Genomic DNA, 16,427 nt, shown 5'->3' with positions numbered 1-16,427 from the left:
TTCCCTTAGTCATGCTTGATTTTTTTTCTACTTGATCATATGGAGTTACTGAACTCTATAGAAGTGTCCTTCTGTAATCTGCAAACATTTTACCCATGGAACTTTCCAGTTGTTTTGATCCTTACTAACCTTGTCCTGATGCAGTTAATCCTTCTGGTGGATTTTTAAGTGTTATTTGCTCCCAGGAGAACACTGAAACTGAGTATATTATAGACAGTGTTTTTAATGTTTTTTTGGGGACGGGTGCTAAAGATAATATATTGAAATATTGAAACATATTCTTTGCCTAGCAATGTAAAACCAAGAGTTATATCTCTTGTAGTTTCTCTGACAGTTCCAAGGAACCATTATTTGCAGCATCTAAAAATGTAGTCCCTTCAGCATATTTTGTCATGATTTCTTACCAGACTGCTTGGGAGTAATTAAATTCTGTTATTACTGTCTTTTCTACCTTACCCCTTCTAACCCGCTTTAGTATTTAATAAATGCTATCATCACCTTGGTGATATCTAACATAGCTCTAATATAATATTTTTCTTTCTGCGTGAAATTTTAGTGCAAAATAATTTGTGCAAGTTTGTATATATTTATTTGACTACTTTTGTTATAYTGTCTTTTTCTGGTGCAGCCTATGCCTTACATGATTTTTACTCTTGCATCATAATATCCTGGTGTTTATATTTCTACCRTCAAGATGCTTGTCATATTCTTATTGTTCTACTGGGGTTTTTTKCCTGTTTAGAATTCAGGTATTTTTCCATAGGCAGTTATTTTTCTTTTGAAAATAAATAATGTTTTAGTGGTTTGTCAGAAAGAGAGCTATGTTTACGCAAATGTCCATAATACAATTTTTGTAGCATATTTAGTTCTGTCATGTATATTTTGAATGTGATTTTTTTATTTTTTTAAAAAAAGGTTTTTCCAGGTAAAGAGAAAAATATAATGGAGTTATAGTGGTAAATCAGTTGTACTCACATTTCCATATACTGTAATTATGTCTGCTGTATAATGGTAATGTACACTCTTGCCTAATCCACTGAGCCAAAAAGAAATAYACATGAGACTTCAGATATTTTGCTGAAAGTATCCAGTGTTTCCCTCTAGGATTCTTTGTTGCTAGTGTGCCAGCAGCCTTTGCCATCTAAGAATGCATTCTTGTTAGGCCTTCAGGGCTAAACAGTACAGAGAATTGATACCATCAAGAAAAAACTAAAACATTCCTGAAATACTGTATTGCTGGCTTTTTAAATCAATCTGTGTTGAAAAGGCTGGAGATTGTGATCTTGGRCACTGCATCATTTGAACTATTAACTTTGAGGCGATATGCACAGAGAGCATTGTAGTGAAGATTGACACATTTTATTTCTTTTTCTCTAATTTGATAAATCAGTATGCTTATAGTCATATTATYGATTTGTTAATTCTTTTTCTTATATCTGAGTATGTTCATAAAARTRTTTTGGATAATTAATTACTGGTTTATCTACTTGAAACAAGTTTGATTTCCTGCTGAGGATCAATATTAGTACTGTGTGATCCTTAAAGAAAAAACCCAAACAAGAACAGTTTTAAGCAGATCACAGAAATCTTGAATTTTGCTAGTTATATTAAAATCTAAACCTAGATTATTAATCAAAAAATACAACAAATGTTTCTAGTATGTCTAATAAAGTCCAAATTTATAATATTGAAAAGGTAGAATGCAAGGCATAAAAGTAAGTATAAAGGTTATTCAATACTATTTCCTGAATGCTTTCTGGTGAGTCTATACTRAAAAGTTATGTCAATTTGGGTGATTTTATTAGTTACAGGGTTGCACTTCATGTTTTATTAGGAAGATATTAAGAGAAGTACTTTTGATGTGTATAATATCAGACTTATTGATTATGAAAATGCATATTTCTCCAGCTGTATTCTGTGATATTTTTACTACTTCTACTTGAAATTTCATTTGAGTTGTTTAACAGAAGTTAGAATTTCACATATGCATATATGTACATATGTGTGTATTTATTATKATATTATAGAAATAGTAATATTAATAATGCAAACACTGATATCATATTAATAGAATGTTTGTTAAACTTTTCAATAAAGTCTTCTAACACCAYGGCAAAATAACTTCAGACCAGAAAGCAAGAAATATCCTTCACTGTGTTAAATACATAGACCAGATAATGTTGCTGATGAGGAATCAAGGTTTTTACTCAYTGATTATCTTCTGCATCAAATTAAAGGGGTCACTTAAGGTTATAAAAATTGAATCATTTTGACAAGGCTGTGCTTCACGGAAGTGCAAAAATTTCATTAATATCAACATCTCTACTTTAAAAAAAAATCATTTGCATTCCACATGTATAATGTATCAACAGACCGCAATAAAAAGTGATTACTATAAACAAGACTGAAAGTGTRATTTACTCTCATTAGATAATGCTAAAATGCCAAGRTCATTATACTTATTACAGAGCTACAGATCACCAGAACTGGTGATATTACAGCTACAATATATTCTTGCAGAAAAGAAGCCAGTGAACTTTTAGAAGTTCATGGCCCAGAGCCATCTGTGCAACAGGCCTTGGCTAAGAGCAGCCACATTGAATCAGAACATTAAAAGCAATGGGTTTGCACTCCAAAACTCTGAGCAGAATCAGGATGCTGAGCCAAATAGTTTACTTTAGTTTCTTCTTTATATGACATTCTTGATATGCATAGCTTTAACTGTGTTCTCTAGAAGYTCATTTATGCAGCTAGAAATAACCAGAGCTCTGTGTGCATGGGGAAATCAAACTCCTGAAGGTTCTAAATCTGAAAGAAAGGGAAAAAAAAATTGCAAAATCTTTTGCTGATCTTAAATTATGATGGTTGTGCCGTTGTCGCACTGAAATACCCTCAGAATTTGACTTTATGGAAGTACTTTTCTCAAAAGCATTTTAATTGTTTGATAATTTGAGTGTCTGAACTCAGATTAGTATGAACTAAATGCTTGTAGCTAACCAGATAGCATCCTCAGCAAATTAAAAGACTGATACCAAGGCATCACTGAAAATTTCTGTCTTGTTCCCTTGAGATCATTTCTAAAAAAAAAATATGTAGGGTAGAGGGATGCAAACAAACTTTGAATGTGGAGAATTGAATGAGAAATTTGAATTCATATTTTTGTTTAGTATGGAAGAAATATTTCCTTTTCTTTTTGACTAATAATTCCTATAGAGGAAATAAGGAAGTMGGAAATAAGGGTTTGGGATCATGTACCAGCAGATACCAGTGCATGGCCTCTAATCTTTCTTTTGTAATTCTTGAGGTGATAAACCTGATGGTGTAAACCTAAACGGGGATTGTGCAAGAGCAATTCCACGTAGTTTAGGCAGGGCCCTTTCAGCTTCAGGGGAAACCAGACATTTGACAATGCAGAGAAATATCTGACAGCATGTAAATACTAGTCAGGCAAGAAGATTTGCCTAGATTTGTCACCCATTCTTTTCTTCTGTGTTTGGTAACTGTGGGTTCAACTGTTGATGACTGGTTCTTTATGCAGTCAAAGAGACTGCACTAATATTGCCTTGAGTTTTTTATGCATTCCGAGCAGCACACAASTAACATCAAGAGCTGATCTCCTTTAACTCTCAATTTACTCATCTGTTCACTTGCTTTTTTATAAAGGTAAATTTTGAGCCATGAAGTGTCGCAATCTAACCACAAAACTCAATMTACATGAGAAAAAAGCATGTTATACAAAATTCTTACCACGTTTTAATAGATAAAACTTAATATTCATCTCCTCTTATTTTATGTATGTGTGWTTTTTCTTGAAGTTTTTTCAGCAGCAGAGAGGTTGATGCCACAAACATAGAGTTTTGGGTGTATAACTTCATCCTATTAAAATGCAAATCCATGAGTTTGTCTTCAGGAAAAAAAAAAAGAAGACAATTTGCTGCTAAATCCCATTGAAAATTACTTTTACCGATTAAAGTTCTGTGCTTTGGATGGCAAGTGGAGCAAATTGTTTCCATTTCTGATAAATAAAAACTCACTAACCAAAAGCATTCATGTTGTTCGAAAGTAAACTAAGGTAGTTTATTTAATTTTCCATAACCATGTAGTGCCTCCTGAATTGTGAACAGAAATAAAATTTTTGCTCTCACAGCTGTGTTTTTGTAGTAGTCTGGTACAGTAATTTCAGTAATTTTGGGGTTTATTTCTTACCTCTGTCACCATTTTCACTAGTGTTTGTATCACTTTGCATATCTGTGATACCTTTAGTGCCTGTTGTGTTTCCATGCCCTGAGCCACAGTGAGCATTGCATCAACCACTGTTCCAGTGTATCTGCAAAATTTTGTGTAATAAATGCAATAGATCAATATGTRTTGATTCTCCATACTGGATCTGGCTGCAGAGTCTATGGTGCTGTGTTTTAAATGGTGACCCGAGCAGTGTTGCTAATATAGGGATGATTTGGCTGTTGCTGAATGTTGTTTACACAGCTTCAGTTCCTCCTCTTTCTTTTTCTTACTATGTGTGGTCAAGAGCCTGGGAAGGGTCACAGCTGAGACAGCTGGTCCTGGATGACCAAAAGGATATCCCATGCCATATAACATCGTGCTCAATGATAAAATGGGAGGAAGTTTTTCCAAAGTAGCTGTTGCTCAGGGACTGGTTGGGCACCTGCCTGTTGGTGGTGATTGATTTTGTGTCACTTTTTTGTCTTCACTTACTAAACTGTCTTAATGGCAACCCATGAGTTTGCTCATGTTTTCCTTTCTACTCTCTACCATCCTGAACCTCTGTGGCTCATTTTTGTCATGTGCTCACAAAGAATGAGACACAGTGCTTTCTCTAATACTTCTGTTAGGTGTCATTAATAATTTGGAGGCCTGCAGTAGATTTTTCAGTGTGCTAAAGGTATTTCCAGAAGTGAGAGCCCTCCCTGCCTGATTAGCTAGTGAGAACCATTCCTTCCACAAGGAACTAAAAATATTTTTATMAAGAAATACTAGGATTGCAAACAGAAAGTTTTATTTCCTGTCTAGATATGTTTCAGCCTTCAGTACTCAATGAAAATGAGTATTTCTGAAATTAAAAGAGCATTAATAATGTTTTGGACAAGATCTCATCTTGAAGTAGCTATTAGTAGAAGTACCTGGTTCACTAAATTGCAGGGAAATGTACTGAAAGGTGTTCCAGTAAGAAAATTGTCATGAGTTTATATACCTTTCCCAAACTTTGAGTGAAACGATTGTTGAAAGCTGGGGTTTTCTTGTGGAGTTTTAGCACAAGGATGCGTAAATACACTCACAGTTGATAACCTCTTGATCTGTTGTAAATTGCAGGAAGTTATCTGGGTATGATATTCTGCTTGGGTTTCTTTAATCAAAGAGGACCAAAATTCTTCAAAATAGGTAACATTCCAGGTTTTAGCAGAATAACCTAGAATTTTTAACCTCTTTCTAATAAAAGCTTCGTTTGAAATCAAAGTAGAAAAAAAATGGCTAGACACAACTCTCACCCACCCAACATCATCTTCTGAAATATATTGAATTTGCATCTTCTTTGGTCCTGTTTTCTTCTTTGTTATCTCTACACCCACATTCTGTGCTCTGTTCTTCTAAGAGTAGTTTCAGTTTCTCTGCTTAAGCTGCAGTCGGCTACTTCCTTGCTATGCCTATTGTCTTCCATCTGTTACCTAGAAACTTTTTATTTTTTAATCAGAGCCCACTCTGGCTCATTGTGGAAACATATTTTATCTTTCTCCCAATATAAATTTTATGCTTAAGGGAGCATAATGCTAATTTAAAATAGAAGCAAATKAAAAATTCWGCTTTTTAMAAAATCACACTAATACAYRACWRTCTWGGAAAACCCTAGWRGTGCTTTTCCAGTGTTAATAAGACRAAGGGTTTTGRTGGCAGCTGCAGTATTTRTAACTTGGTCCTGTTTCTCACTTGTAATTTGTCACTCTTCTTTCTTCCATGTGTTTGAAACTTGTATAAGGTTGAGCTCAGTTTGAGTTTTGACAAGTTTTATTTCATCTTTATGCTTTCTACTTCCAACATATATTATATTCTTTGGTGTTTGCTTGTATGGGGGTTTGTGTATATTCATTATTCCCAGTACCCTCTTCCAGCAGGTGATTGCCAAACATTCCTGCCATTTTAATAAAGGAAATTTTGCACCTTCGCTCTTTCATATTGTCAGTTCTTTATCTGATCTCTTTAATTTTGTSTGTTTTCCTTCCAAAAAAGAAAACTGTCACTGAAGATGTAGTTTTGTTTGTCTAGACTGTATTTAAATTATGGTGGTTCCTGTTTGCTYCTTACAGAGTTAATCCAGCTGATTAGTGTTTCTGTGGTGTCCTTGACATTTATCAAACTAAAATGTAAGGGTTTTGTTGGGTTGGGTTTTTTTAGGCTGATTTTGTATTTGATTAATAAAAAAGACATTTTGTTGAAGAATAGAGACTACCAAATTTAAAAGCATTTGGTTTCCTGTTATGCATGCGAAGTTAGTCTCACAGTATGTGATTTCATCTAGAACCTACTTTTCTAACAATATCAGCAATCTTTCTCTWTACATTCTCAATACAGGATCTCCCATTCTCATTGATCTTCTACATACAAAGTTTCCATTATTTCWGTAACAATAAATTGATTTTGTGTTTCTTGACAGCTTTGACATTTTGYTGTGTGGTTTCATTCCTTTTCCCAATAGCAAACAATGTAGCAGAGGCAGATTTTATAGAAAACTGTAGTAAATGGAGGCCATTCCTGTTCCCTGGCAAATAAGCCCTTCAGTGCTGTTTGCTTAATGGCTTCACTCTAAACTAAGTATTTGAATGTACCTATTGGGCTTGCAGGGAACATCAGAGCCTGAAAAGTGGTCAAACAACACATTTGCCAGCAGGAAATGCACTCTGCTCTGAAGGTAGAGGCGGAATAACTTGCTGTAATAAAAAGAAAAGGTCATTATGAAGAGAAGAACATGATGATCACATTTTGTTTGTAAATTTGTGATTTTTGATGTGCAGTGTAAAAAGAAAGAGAGGAACAAAAGAACTGGCAGCTGTTCCGCACTGGAAATGCAACTATTATTTTGTGCTCTTTCATCTAAATGAAATGAGGTTTGGAAATGAAAGAATAGATGATGAGGAGGAATCATTTAATGAAATGGAATTTTGGGGAACATTAGAAAAAATCTTTGATTTCCAATTTTATTAGTATTAATGGTGATCTTTTTTGAAAGCAAAAAGGAGTAGAGATAATTTACTCTGTTGGTGCCTATTGCTCTCTTCTGTGTTTTAAAGCTTTGTCTGTACCTGGATTTTACTTCCTTTACAGTGTTTGTGGCTACACATTTGCATGAGCTTTTTATTTTCACTACATTCAAAGGGCCTTTAATAGTGTTGACTTTTTTTGACTTTTGGAAGTTTTTCTTCAACAAGAATATGCTTGAAAATCTGTACAAATGCATTAAATCTCTGGAAAGGGARAGTGGCTGACCTTGTGATGTTTGTCCTGCATAACAGCCTGAGGTATGTTGATAGTAAAAATGAAAGAGGTAAGATTTCATCTTGAGAAGAACAGAGCAGGTGAGCATTGAGGCTTAAAATAACGCTAGGGAGGGAGAGGAGGGAACTCACTTCCAGAATCTGAGTGATGGAAGCAAGTAAAGAAACAGTTCAGAATCTGCCATGCATGTTTAGTTGTTTTAATATGTGGGGGKTTTTTTAAGTGAAGAAATTTCTTCAAACTTTTAGTTTTTAGAACATAGTTTGATTTCTCCTCTAGATCATCTAGTGCATAATGTGGTTTCATGTGAATCTGATCTTTTTGTTTACTCTGGCTTTCCTGGGGACCATAAATTCCAAATAAAATTTGTAAATGCTTTAATTAAGGAGTCTAAGAGCACAAAACTCAGGGAAAGTATGAGAATTTCAGGATTAGGTGTGTCTTTTGAAAAGTATATGAGTAACAGACAAGTCAAGGTGGGGAAAAGTAAAATTTAGAGCTAGAGCAAAAGGAAATGCTCCACAAAAAACAACATCAGCCTTTGGCAATGAGTAGGTAGTACAGTTCAAAGCTTTGGGGAAACACATATTGTCCTAGGTCTCTCAGGACTGTGTCTCTCAAAATGGAAATTCAAGCTAAACCAAGGAATTAGGTAATCAAATCCAACCTCTTGCCTCACCCCTTTGCTAAAGGTTTTTATYTCCTCAGAAGAGATAAAAAAATAAGTTATATGTCCACTTCTCAGTAGTGCCAAGTTAAACTGCTGTTAATCTAAATCTATGTTAGCATAATAAACTAGAGATACACTTCCATGTTCTACTACATTTGTCACAGGGGCAGTAACACTGAAATGAAAGACAGAGGAGACAACAGAGCAACCTATCAGTTGTTTCATTAAAAATTAATTAAGTTTTAAATTTTTAGTCATTGGTAGAGTTTATTTAATTTAGAACACAATAATTTGTATTGTTTTATTATARTGAGATAATTAAATGCATTTTGGAAGTCCATGGACTCATCACCTTCTTGGCACATCATGGTTAATATTTTTATATGATCTTTCTGCTGTAGATACACCTCTGACCACRTAAATATATGTGACTAACATCTTGGTAACCTTGGAATGCCCACATGCTTCTAAAAACTTTGTTGTGTGTCGGGCAGGTCTCTTTGTTGCCATGTTCCTAAYACTGTAAACCAGAACTTCTCACCTGGCCTGATACATGCCTCACTGGATTCTCTGGAGTATTTTGGGGAAGGGAAAGCATTTGCTGAAAGGCATRCTGTGCCAGCTGATATATTTCTTACCTAGTGTGTGAGGAACACTGTCTTACCTTGCAACACCTCTTGTCTTAAGAAATTGGACTAGGAAAAAAGTGTATTTAAAGTGTATGAAACCAKACAAGCCAGTTGCATATGTTTCCAGAAGGTGTATTGGCATGATACAAGAAAAGCACAAATCGTGAAAATCTATGAGGAAACTTTCCTGCTCTCTCCTTTCTTCAGCTGAGAATCATCAGTTTTCTTATAAATCTGAAAAGAATAAACCATATACATTCATTAAAGAAAAGCCATTTTATCAGAACATTTTCATTTTTATGGGAATTTTTTCATTCTAATAAACACCCTTTTATATACAGATGTCTTTGTTTTAGATAATGTGTTATCTCTTCTAGTTCAGACAGACATACAATTTCTTGTTAAAACACTTCYCTTTTTTTGTAACTCAGCATCTACAATTCACTAAGTAGTGTTTCACCCTAAATCTTAGTTTAGATATAGAATATCCTGACTTGAAACTGACCCATAAGAATCATCAAATCCATCAGCATATAAACACATATGCTTGATACAAACATCTCTTGGATTAAGGGTTTGTAGATTTGAGTGATTAGTTATTGTTTGGACAAGAACCAGAACTACAGAAGTTGACTGACTTGGASTGAAATCTAGTTCATGGTGATGGACTCCAAATACCTTTCCCTAAGTGCTGTAATATTGTGATGTGTTAGCATGGTGTACAACATGTGTAACTTCACTGTCATTCTGAAAAGGTGAAGTGAAGGGACATGAGCTGATTTCCACAGTTGATAGAGCCTGCACTATACAATAAAGATAAGTCCATTTTCCAAATTTCACTCTACATCTTCTGGTCCTCTCAGACCAGTATATTTTCCATCTTTCTYAGTGATAAGGTATTTGTAGCACGTTAAACAGAGAGAATTGAAAAAGATAAATTACAGTAATTGAATTTACTAAGAATTGCAACAGCAAATGCAGTGAGTGAATCATGCATTATGTTTATAAGCATAAGCACTGAAATTGTTTAGAGAAAGGACTGACATTAGTGACCATAAAGCTTAGGAAGACCCTTCCTCACATCCAAGTTTTCATATCCCTTCTGAAATGCAACATTACACTTGTTAAGTGCAAGCCAAGAGCAATTTTAAAAGATAAGGATTCTGGCCAAGGATGAGTGTTCATAAAAATGGTAACAGAATTTCTCAATATTCTTGAATCTTTCAGACTTATTGTTTTTAATTAATCCTTTGTGGTTTAATGAACCATTCTGAGCTAGAACTGTCAAAATCATGGAAAATTGATGGTGAAGCACTTATGCTCAAGATTTAGACTGCCAGTCAATTTAGATGAGGAAATGATGCAAGAGGAATGTGAATGCCTGTTATATGGGGAACTGGTTCCATTAGRCCGTGGTACCAGGCATGTGACACCGGTCTGGTTTCCACTGTGAGACACAGCAGTGCAAGAGGTGGTTTGCCAATTCAGATCCAATGTGAGAGGACAGTCTCAATTACCTGTGGAGACTGGAAGCACAGGAGACTGGAAGAATTATTGACTTACTGATTTCCCATAGCAGAGCTATCAGGATTGCAAGTTTTGCAACCTATGATTTGAGTGGCTAGAGCAAATGAGAAATGAAGACAGAAATGTAAGTCTGTACCACCCTAGACAGTTTGGGGATTTATTTTCTCCCCCTCTTCTGCTTGTTTTATTATGCTTTACYRTTCTTGTTTATGAAACTCTGATAGGATTCAAAATCCATGGTAGATACAATAAAAGCACATTCAGGGTAATAGTGGTAAATTCTTTAAAAAATTCAGTAGTGGTAGATAAAAAAAATCTGGATTTCACTTTCCTCTTGAACCTCCTTTTAGTATAAGCTAATTAAAATTATTTAGGGATGTTTGGCTCAGAATCACAATTTCAGTGTAAAACCATCTGTTATATTAAGATATGAATTGAATGAAACTTTGATGTTATGTATAKATTTATATGGTATTTCTTTTTATGGTCAGCATGAGTCAGGATGGAGAAGATTTAAGTTCCTTTGTGTTTCACCCAATTTATTTATGTGATAGCATGTAGGTAAGTTTACCAGTACATATTCCCATTTTGCCTTCCCATTCCTATATAGTACTGGGACGGAAGCTGAAGCAATATTCCTTCTCCCATCTTTTAAGGGTTTACTTTTATTACTTTTATATGAGAGCTAATACTACTTTTAATTTTCCTACACTTYCTGAATGTGTTTACACTCTTTGGCTTATACTCCATTGTCTAAGAATAAAAATGCTTGTGGATTAAAATTTGAACTGAGTATTGAAAGTGTTATTAAATGTAAATATTAGGAATTGAAGTAAAGAACAGTATAGATATGTAAAAGACACACACTCCCCTGCCCCCGTTTCTTCAGCAGGGCTGTCAAAGGGAGGTGCATTTCTTTCTCATTAGTAGCTATACAAATTAACCAGACTAAAGTTGTCCATTTTGCTTGAACTACCACCAGAATTAAAATGAATAAGATTTAATTTTTATTAATTGATTTTTTTAATTAAGTCAGCAAGAACAAAAGTGTTACCTGGTTTTGTCAAGGCAATATGTGAGTCACTAATGTTGACTTTTAACAAAGCCTTGAAAACTTTTGGGCTTGAAGAGAAGAGAATACCCATCCCATAGTTGCATGTTGCCTTTAATGCAGGGAAGTTTCAGTGCTCAGTAAGTGAAATACAAAGGCAGAAAAAAATCCTGTTGGATTAAGCACATTCTGATTATCTTGCTGCTAATTTGGTAGTCTCTATAGTTCTATTTTTTGCTGTATGTAAGTCAATATTTAAGACAGGAAAATAAGTTTTAAAATGACATTTTTAAAGAACAAATTCTCCTTTAGGGTGAAGCATCACAACCACAACCCTTGGAATTTAGGTGTGGGTTCGTTTGGATTTTTTAAAGTATTATTTTTGGTTTTCAGATTTATTTTTTTTTTTGTGAGTTTGATATTGTAGTTGGCTTCAAGCAGGTTAAAACAGAGATTATTAGCCAAATTTGTATGGACAATTTGAAGAGAATACAGAGGTGAGATTATGGCTTGCTTAATTTCAGAGTTCATTATGACTGTATGGTATGATTCTAATCACTAGCAGAGAACAAAACTAGAATAAAGAAGCTGTTATCTAAATTGAGAGGGTTTTGAGTTATTAATTTCAAAACAGTTCACCATGGTTCTAGTAAATACAAGTTAAATTTTTATTAGAATATTCAAAACTGTGCATGTGAGTAATTTTATTAGGTTTGAAATACTACATTTGAAAAGTTTTTCAGTCTATTGAAGAGAGTTCTACCAATCAGGCTCCAAAATCAGACATATTTAAGGAATCACAAAGATATGAAAGACTRTTGAATCGTGTATTGTGGTATACTGTAATATCTATAGTGAGAATTTTTAAGATATATAAAATTTATCTTGAGTGGAAACAAATGAGGAAAGATTGTGCTATGCTTTGTTTTCTTTCCAATTAATYAAGTTTTTCAAATAAATGMTCAGATCATTAGCCAAAACCTCATTAGTTTATTTATGAATCTGTAGTGAAATGAAAGCATGTACGTTCATTTCATTAGGAACTCATTCTAGGCTAATTCTACTTAATAGCAGCTTAATTTGGGCTAGTCAGTAAGGGATGTTAATAAATGATTTGGCATATATGTGTGAACTTTTCCTACAAGGTAAGTATCTGTACTCATTTTTGTCAAGTATAAAGGGCGTTTAAAGAGCATGGTTACCATATGTCAAACATATCTGAATAGATTCTGAATAGTGAATTCTATTAAACTACATCTCTGGTGTTACTCTAGCCCTGACATTTTCAGGCAATTTAAGTGTTACAGTTTGCCAGCATATTAATGTATTTTTGTAAATGGAAGGGAACTCAACTATATGTGAAGTTTACATTTTAATATTTTGCTAAACATAAAAAGTATCTGTTCTCAAAAATAGAAGAATAAAAGCTGCTTAGTTTTGATTATATATAGCAATAGTTCTTATTCTGATTTATCCCTACCATATTATATTTTTGTATAAAAAGCATAGCAGAACAAATGCAAGTAATTGTTTATAATGTAGTTATAATTAAAAAAAAACAAGTTTTTTTTTTTGTTTGTTTGTTTTTTGTTTTTTAAATTGCTTTGGAGGAATGCATTACCTTCAAAATATGCACAGATCAGTATAAGAGAAATTATTAGGAGGCCAGCCAGTACTGAGGGGAAAGGCACCATGTTGTTAAAATATTCACTGTTTCAGTGCTTGGGGAAATATGCAGATAAATGTTGATTTCCCAACCAAGTGACTAATTTGCTCTTCAGTGTGCAAAATGGTTCATASGTTGACATTGTGAATTTTCCCTATACCAGAGTCTTGAATGAACATAACTTGCCRCAGTAGCTGTCATAAAATCATATTGTATCTGACCTTTGCATTTATCGATTTCTTCTGTTTTCTTTTTTGTTTGTTCATTTTTGCAATCCCAAGAAAGAGGACTTGTGTTGAAAAACATGACTGGGACAACCATAAGAGGCTCAGGGAGAAAAAAGGGAGCAGAGCTTTAACAAGTGGATTCATGCAGCCAATATTWAAACACTATTCAGTTGTTCATTTTGGGGGGTGCAAATTTACAGGTCCCATGTAGTTTCCAGTTCAGAACCATTACCAACCTTGTAACCATTTCTGTCTGCGTTCATAATAAATTTGCAACAGATCCTGCATCCTGTTAATTTGAAAATTGTTTTATTTGCTATTTAGAAAAGGTAGGGGGAAAAAATAGCAAGCATCTCTTATAAAAATTAAAATGTAAAGCTTATCAGGGCAACATATCTTCAGAGATTACCTGGTATATTTTGTTACGATGATGGCAGCAAAAGCAGTCTGCTGAGTGTTAACACTTGGCAGTCCATCACACTTATTTCTGTGCCAGAATGGCTGACAAAGGAGGAAGGGTGTTCTATTGTCTGTTATCTGTATCAATAACCTCTGGCAGCCCTTGTGGTTTATCAAATAATATTGGTTTCTTAATATCCAAAGTTAACTTRGAAGAGTGTTCACATCCACTTCCTGAATTAGGTTTTTGTTTCTTTTTAAGTTCCAGGAAGCTTCATTGTAAAYCTCTCTGTCTGTTCCATAGAGAAACCATCCTCCCTTTGCTGCACTTGAACTTTACTGACTTTAAATGCTGCCTTATAGACCTTCCACATTGTTGCAGTGTCATAATACACCTCTTTTAAAGTCTTAACTTCCTGTAAGCCTTTGCTGCTGAGGAAATAAACAACTGTCAGCGAACTTCTCTGAGCCCTCCMATGAGTTGGAAGGCTGGTTCATTCTGTTTACAGTGCATGGCATGGCACGGCATGTTATGCTCCAGAGTGGTTGAGCAGTGCAGAAAAAAGCAATTCTCCTTGCTTCAGCTGTGTTATATTTGTACAGCCTATCTCTCTGCTGGGAGAGAGACAGCCCTTCTTTCCCTTTAATATGATTGATTTTTGACTTGACCTCATTTAGACTTGTACCATCCACATCCTGTGGCAGAGTTCCACAACTTAATTTTGAGTTGTWTGAAAAGCAAACCCTTTACCTTGTTTTCATGCTCTCCCTGTTTTATGTCATTTCRTGTCCTTTGGATCCTGTATTTTGAGAAACTGAAAACTCTTTATTCATCCCCACATCACTCTGTTCTAATTCTCATTGACAGTGAATTTTCCTAAYGGAAAATTCCTGGTTTATACAGTAACTCTGTTCAGAAATTCTCATATGTATCRTTGTCCTTACACACCTTATAATTTTGCATATTGTGACATTTTTGCATATTGTGAAATCCTATTCTCAGGATTTTGGTTTTGTTATCCTGAGTGAGTAATGCAGGAAACATTGAGCCTCTTAAATACATTGAAGACCACAGACTCTAATACAGATTTSCAGAGAGGGTTTTAGGGGCTCTCCATATTGAGAACCCTCACCATTAATTTGCAATTTTTCTGCTTCTGTTTTAGCCATTCTCTTAATTTATTTAAGGCCTTCCTTGTCATCCCAGGGTGACTGAGTTACTTTAGAATCTTTTAGCACAGAAACTTGTTAAAATCCATTGAAAATCAAAGGCTGTGTGCCAAGACATTCTTTTTCACAGTCCGTGTTCCTCTTGTGAGTTACAATTTCCTTTTTCAGAAACCATCTCAACTATTCCCCAGTACATTACGTTCATTTAAATATCTGTTAATTCTGTTCTTCAGTGTAATTCCTAATCTTGTAATTCGTAATGTGTAATTCCAAGTTTGTCTTGAATGGAATTGGGACTTACTGTTTTCTAGTTTGAGGTGTGTCCTTGCATGCCCTAGTTTTTTTCCCCTTTTTCAAAATCATAAAAAGCAAAAAACTCAAACACTCCTCCCCTCCCCCCAAAAATCCATATCTACCATTCCCATGGTTTGGATGATATTTTAAGTGATGACCATGGTAATTTCCCATAGGAATCCCAAGCAAACACTATTTGATCTTTCTCTTTTTTTGCCACTTTTGTTCACTTTTTAGGATTTTTAGAAAATCTAAAGTTCCCAGTAATTCAGTTTGAGAGAGGTCTCTGATGTACCCCAACAAAAAAGGGGTTCTGTCATGGGAACCTCCCAGTACTAGTCTTCATTAAATTTTGATTTGGTGAGTCATTTACATTTCCTACTAGAGCCTTGTCTCATTGAACATTCCCTTTATACTTAGATGGTCTATTATTCCTGAAGCCTTTTTGGCAGGCTTAATGCTCCTGTTGGGTTTAAAAAAGCATTTAATGCTCGTCATTATGCTTTCAGCAAACTGTTCCTCAAGATATTTTTATTTTTCTTTCTGCAAGGATCTAAACCYGACTTCCTGTTCAGTGTTAGAAATGGGTCCTTGGCAGTGCATGACAATTTACTGTTCTCTGTGTTTTCAGTGCCCCTGCAGTGATTCCCATTTTTAGGAGCTCCTTAGGCATCTCTGAAACATGATTAATGATACTAGAAATCTTTTGAGCAGAGAAGTAGTAAACTTACAAATTTCAAAGCTTCCCTGTTTGCCATTCYCCATGACCTTTATTCCTCCATAAAAAAAAAAGAAAAAAATTAATACCTTTCACCATAGCTGTTTTGCCATCTGCATATCCCAATCTCATGGTTTTTTTCTTCTGCATTCATTAAGTTTACTTTTAAGTCAGTACTGCTAATATTGTGTGTTTTTTTCAGTAGAATTTAATTAGAGAAAAAACGGCAACCAGGAGGGTGTTTTAGGAGTAGGTAGAATTATGCTACAAATATTTTCATAAACTGAATTACTTTTAAAATTTATCACARTGAGAACAAGCAAAAGAACTCTGTGCATTTTTTCCTTTGTAGATTTCCGGACCAGTCTACAATTTCACTGGCTGTATAAAAGTCGTAGAAATCAATAATGTGGGACCTTTCAGCTTCTCTAACGCTGTGGGAAGAAGTAATGTTGACAATTGCAGGTAAACTGCCCTCTATGCCTTTACAAATCAGAAGAAATTGTTTGTGCTGATTTTGCTTTCTTCCTTACATGCGGTGACCATTTTAGATAATTTCAATTATGGTTA

General features: G+C 34.6%; 1 protein-coding gene across 1 annotated transcript in view; it reads left to right on the top strand.

Moving 5' to 3' along the window:
• Nucleotides 1-16,427, top strand: part of EYS (eyes shut homolog) — a 685,229-nt gene that overhangs the window by 460,617 nt on the left and 208,185 nt on the right. The window contains exon 35 of the mRNA XM_057369428.1: nt 16,210-16,322. Within this exon, the coding sequence (XP_057225411.1) occupies nt 16,210-16,322 (113 nt within the window). The remainder of the gene's footprint in view (nt 1-16,209; nt 16,323-16,427) is intronic.

Source organism: Malurus melanocephalus, unplaced genomic scaffold (assembly GCF_030028575.1).
Source record: "Malurus melanocephalus ecotype Western Australia unplaced genomic scaffold, MMel_1.1 scaffold_109, whole genome shotgun sequence".
Taxonomy (NCBI): domain Eukaryota; kingdom Metazoa; phylum Chordata; class Aves; order Passeriformes; family Maluridae; genus Malurus; species Malurus melanocephalus.
The sequence above is the reverse complement of the archived record's forward strand: the minus strand, read 5'-3'. Positions and strand labels throughout refer to the sequence as shown.